Source organism: Camellia sinensis, chromosome 9 (assembly GCF_055761805.1).
Source record: "Camellia sinensis isolate YWXY chromosome 9, ASM5576180v1, whole genome shotgun sequence".
Lineage (NCBI taxonomy): Eukaryota > Viridiplantae > Streptophyta > Magnoliopsida > Ericales > Theaceae > Camellia > Camellia sinensis.
In genome coordinates this window covers 26241713-26246893 of record NC_138969.1, presented here as the reverse complement: position 1 = coordinate 26246893, position 5181 = coordinate 26241713, and the positions used below count along the sequence as shown (strand labels likewise).

Sequence of the window (5181 nt, the reverse complement as noted above, 5' to 3'; positions counted from 1 at the left end):
AAATTAAAAAGCCAACTTTATATTCTAAACGAAATATAAATAAATGTTGCCTTCTTCAAATAAATGTTGTCATCTTCTTGGTGTCTGACAATAGTGGAACCTCTTAAGATCTCTTCAGAAATGCAACCAGAGTTATGTTAAGAATTTTAAATATTTTATCAAATATTTTTATCAAACTTTTTATATGGGTGTGTGATTCACACACATATAAATTTGTGTGAATCTCACCTCATATAAGAAATTTGATAAAATATTTGATAGGTTGTTTGATACATGGCTTCGTTTGGGAAGTGGGTTAGTTTTTTGGTTTTTTTTACCTAGGCTAAAAAGCTTGATTTGAGAAGAGTTTTTTGACTTTTTGACTTTTTTAGTTTTTTTGTGAGAGAATAGTGTAATGATTACGAGTTAAATATGATGTTTTATTTGTTGTAGTTAAAATAGTCTATTTTATCTTTTATGAATAAAATAACCAAAAAAGTCCATAAACCATCTTCCCAAACGGAGCCACTTGAAACCTTGTCCCAAAAAAAAAAAAGGTTTAATTACATTAACATCCTCTCAGTTGTTAACAAATATTATTTTACACCCACTTTCTATCAATTAGTACTTTTTGAACCCAAAAAATAAAAAATAAAAAACCCCCCCTTCTCTCTCTCTCTCTCTCTCTCTCTCTGATTGCCTCGAACTCAAGCTCTGCTTCGATCAATACCAGTTCAAAGGCATGTGTATCTTCTCTTGTGATTCCATTCTTTTGTGACTTTGAATTTGATAATAATCGTATGCTTATCCCCAATCATCACTTAATCATGGTTATTGTGCTATCTTTCAGTGTTTTACAATCTCTTATAGCAATTCAGTTGGTTAGAAATGATTTACTCGATTCAAATTTTGATCTTTTAACTTTTGATTTGTACTCGTTTGAATTCTGCATCTGTCTGTATACGCATTTCGGTTGTTGTATTCGAAATTGGGCTTAGGGTTTTACATGGGTTCTCAGTGCTTTTGTGTGTTGTTGATTAATTAACTAAGTTTTTGTTGCCTTAATGCATTGTTTGAATCTGAGATTTGTTGAGGGAAATTTGCTTGTACTTGTTCAATTTTATGTGGGTAACCAAACAAAAATATGATTTTTTAAATTGTTTTTTAGGAATGTCTATTTGTTTTCTTCTCATTTTCTTAGTCCAACCAAACAAAAGCAAAGAATTTAGATCATTTTTTTCATTTTCCTTCCCTTTTCGCTTTCTTTCTCTTTTTCCCTCAACAAATTCTAAAACCAAACAGAGCATAAACGAGTAAGAGAGAAAAGAAGAGATAATGCTATGAAAAGGGTTGCTATATTTGTCAAGGAACTAAATCCTTTTGGAAGTGCGTATGTGTTCTTTTAGATCTTAATTTGGTGCAGAAAAAGTGCTCATATCCTTCTCTCTCTCTCTCTCTCTCTCTCTCTCTGTTATCTTCCATCTTTGCTCTCTCTCCATCTCTATCTCCACCCGATCATCCCTGCCTCTCTATATCTCTCGCGCAGATCCCTCCATCTATATCTTGATGATTGTCCCTGCCTCTCTCTTCCCTTTGTTTTATCTCTCTCTAAACCCTGACAAAACAAGCAGATGAACAAGACGAAGCTTGAGATTCTTGAAATCGTCTGAAATCCTCCACGCATCTTGAAGTCTAGGTATTTATTTTTCTAAAATTGTCTTTCTAATGATGGAGAATTGCTTAAAAGTTGATTCAAACTGCTTGAGATTAGTTGAGATTGCTTGAAATTTGTTTGATATTGGTTGAAATATGTTTGAAATTGCTTGATTATTGTTGTGGTTGTTTTTAGTTTGTTTGTCTTTTTGGTGAATTGTTAAAAAATATTATTTTCTGTTTGGGGGAGTTTTTGTTGGGAAAGGATGAGGGAGGGAGGGAAGGAGGGAAGGAAAACAGTCGGGGATGATGATCTGGCAGATTTGGCATCGCCAAAGCTTATGCTAAATTTGGCACAAGCTTTGGTGTTGCTATAATTTGGCAGCCAATATAGCATGCCACTGGAGACCTGTTTTTGCCAACTGTTGCCAAAATTTGGCAATGGCAGCCCACTGTGGATGCTCTAAGTCACATTATAAAGCTTTCTTTTATTTTCTTTTCTCACATTTGTTTCCCAAACAAGAGGATAGAATAACCCACTATTTTCTCTTCATATCTCTCCTAAATTATTCAAACAAGGAGAGATCACCATCCTTTCTTTTCGCCTATCCTAGTTTGGCAAATGCATTAGCATGCTCTTCACTAAGGATCACTCTTTCTCAACCAAAATGACTCAGATACAGCTCATTTCTTATCATTCAAAGCCCTTGCATTGTTTACTACCCTTTTACCCTTTGTCACTGGCACAAAGAAAAAATGAAGAAGAAGAAGAAATAGAGAGTAGAAACTTATTGTTAATTACATTTATGCATCATTTGTGTATATTATTTTCTAATTTTTCTTATAGGGTTTCAACGGTTTGTTAAAGATCACTTTGAAGGTAAAGGCTCCCAAGATGGACAACATTGTAGATGCTTTAAATAATGCATACCAGGAGTTTGTTGCTGCAGCAGCTGGCGTGCTTGAAGCTAAGGAGAGTTCCGGTGGCCAGAAAACAGCAGTTACTGTTGCTGCTCTAGAAAACTTTAAGCAGTGTCAAGAACTGTTCAGAGTGGCTTGTGATCAAGCGGAAGAGTTCGTGGAGTCTGTGAAGCAAAGGGTAGGGTCGGAGTGCCTGGTTGATGAAGCCACTGGCTCGGTGACTGGAAAGCCAGGGCAGGCTGTCACAACTGGTCTTCCGCCTATCAGTGCAGTTAGGTTGGAACAGATGAGTAAAGCGGTCCGGTGGCTGGTGATTGAACTTCAGCAGGGTTCTGGAACTGCTGGAGGTTCATCGCATCCCCATCCTTCTGCACCTTTTGATGCTAGATTTTCTGAGGATGCAGCTCAATAGGTATACAGACAATTAAGGTCATCTTTGTTCTAGATCTTTTTGGAAGTAGATGATATTTTTATTGCATCATTGCAAGATATTATAGTTACGAGTCATGACCATACATTTTGTGCAAACACTTGCATTGTCAAAGTGCATTTAATTTTTAAGTGAACAAGGGTTAACTGCTATTGCTTGTTTCTGAATTTCTTGATGTTTCTAATTTTCTGTTTAACTCTGGCGTGCTGCGTTATCCATTACATATTTTTTTAAGATCTTTCTTACGTTGCTTGCATGCCTTTTTATGGTTATTGTTTGTGTTGGGGTTTTCTTACTATTTGATTTTCATGGTGCTATGATTTAAAGTGCTGATCCACTGTATTGTTAATTTTATCATTCACAATATACTTTTTTTGCCTATTCTAATTTCCCTTTTTGTTTTCAACCTCTTTACGTATATGGTGAAAAGGTCAACCAGGCTCATTAGATATTGGTTTTAAAATGCTATTACCCACTGTCATGACCCATTATTGGGCTTATAAATGAGGGGTGCTGGGAGTGTGTAGTGGATTTGGATTTGAGTGCTTTAACGTAAGAAGCACGGGTATGAACACAGACATGGGGAGAGATTAAGTATCTTTAAGATAGTCACTTGTTGATGTTGTCTGGGTCTGGCCCTTGGTCAACACTGGGTGTGATCATGATGGAATCATCCCTCATTGAGATTGTCGACTAAGTACCTTGGAGATTGTTGCTCTTTGTGGTGGAATCAATTGATGACCAGTGATTTAGGGCGGCAAGATCAACACTTCTCTTCTCCTTGAGATCGTCTCTTCTTTGTTTGATTTAGAGCAAGATCGATCGATCGATCAAATGGCTGTATGTAGTTACAATTTGACTCACCCTGTCCCTAGTTGTTTCTGAATTTGGACACGTGTGTCCATGGCACATGGGTGTCCAGTGAAAAGCAAATTAATTAAATAAATAAACACACCAGCTGGTGTGTTTGTTTCCTATTGAAGATCTATCAGATTATCCACCATTCAATTTCTTCTTCCCCAGTTTCTTTTTCTTTGTGTTTCCACAAATTGGCTGTCAGTATTCTTACCAAGCTGCTATGGTGTTTTGTGGTTTTGCTACAAGCATTGACAATCATCATACCAAATGTGACATATTGTGATTCTAGTAAACTCCTGCTGCATACATGAAAAATTTTCTCCTTTTTTCTGGGTAAATTTTAACTGCATTTTTTTTGTTCGGTTTTTTGATTTGATGCATGTCATATTGTGCAGATATCTGTTTCCAGGGCAAGAGGATGCTGGGGGAATTGTTCATGGATGGTCTGTAAAATGAAGGTTGTAGGTCCCACGTAAACTTAAGCTTGCGAGTCCCATCTTTTGAGCTTAACAGACAGTTGAGTTCAGTCATTTTGTTTGTTTTAATTGTTGAAGATAAACTGATGTATAATGGGAGTTTTTTTGAGCCAATTTATAACTTTTAGCTTTCGAAAAGTTATTTTGGATTGTTTTGTTAAACTTATTTCAAACAACTTCTGATTCTAACAATTTATTTTAACTCAAAAAAGCTGATTCTGAGAAACTGCTCACCCCTTACTTTTGATTATCAATTTCTGCTGTGGACATGTTAATTTACGGTTATACTCTTAGATTTTTTTATTTTTTTAAAAATAGAAAAAGACTGAAATGGATTATAGATTATTATTATTATTATCTTTTATGAGAAATGTACACAAGTAGTGAATAACAAAAAATAAAAGTTAATTAAAAAAGTTATTTCACAGCTTATTAACAAATATTACTTAGCAATTTAAATCTATAATTCAACAACTACATCAAACAGATTAACAACTTCTGATTAAAGTCATAATGTATAATCTATTAAGTTATAATTTATAATTTGTTTTAACAATTACACTAAATGGGGCTAATGTAGTGGTGACAGTTTTAAGAGGTCAGGAAATGCAGCTCAACTGGTTTATCAAAATTATGGATACCATTATTTTGAAGGGTTTAGAAAGGGTCTTCTTCTGTTTTTTTTCTAATCCCAATATTTTGAAGCCAATGGTGCAATTGTTAGGTTATTGATCATTGGATTGTCATAATCATCTACCATCCAAACAAATCAAAGTAAAAATGAGAGATTTTAATGATAATATTGCTTTGTTTGGCGGTTTTACCATTTTTTTTTAATTTTATTTATATAAAAATCTTTAATCA

The 5181-nt window shown here is 34.7% G+C and overlaps 1 protein-coding gene across 5 annotated transcripts; it reads left to right on the top strand.

Moving 5' to 3' along the window:
• Positions 1-527: 527 nt before the first annotated feature.
• On the top strand, positions 528-4543 carry LOC114291120 (mediator of RNA polymerase II transcription subunit 32). Of its 5 annotated transcripts, none has more exons than XM_082886352.1 (4): positions 571-719; positions 1526-1675; positions 2480-2965; positions 4237-4543. In XM_082886352.1, exon 3 carries the CDS (start codon positions 2528-2530, stop codon positions 2963-2965), a length of 438 nt encoding a protein of 145 aa, XP_082742478.1. In that variant the 5' UTR covers positions 571-719; positions 1526-1675; positions 2480-2527; the 3' UTR covers positions 4237-4543. The 5 variants fall into 5 exon arrangements, with proteins under 5 accessions (XP_082742480.1, XP_082742478.1, XP_082742482.1 ...); XM_082886353.1 differs by having other exon boundaries at positions 613-719; positions 1611-1675; XM_082886355.1 differs by having other exon boundaries at positions 648-719; positions 2480-2982.
• The last annotated feature ends 638 nt before the right edge of the window (positions 4544-5181 follow it).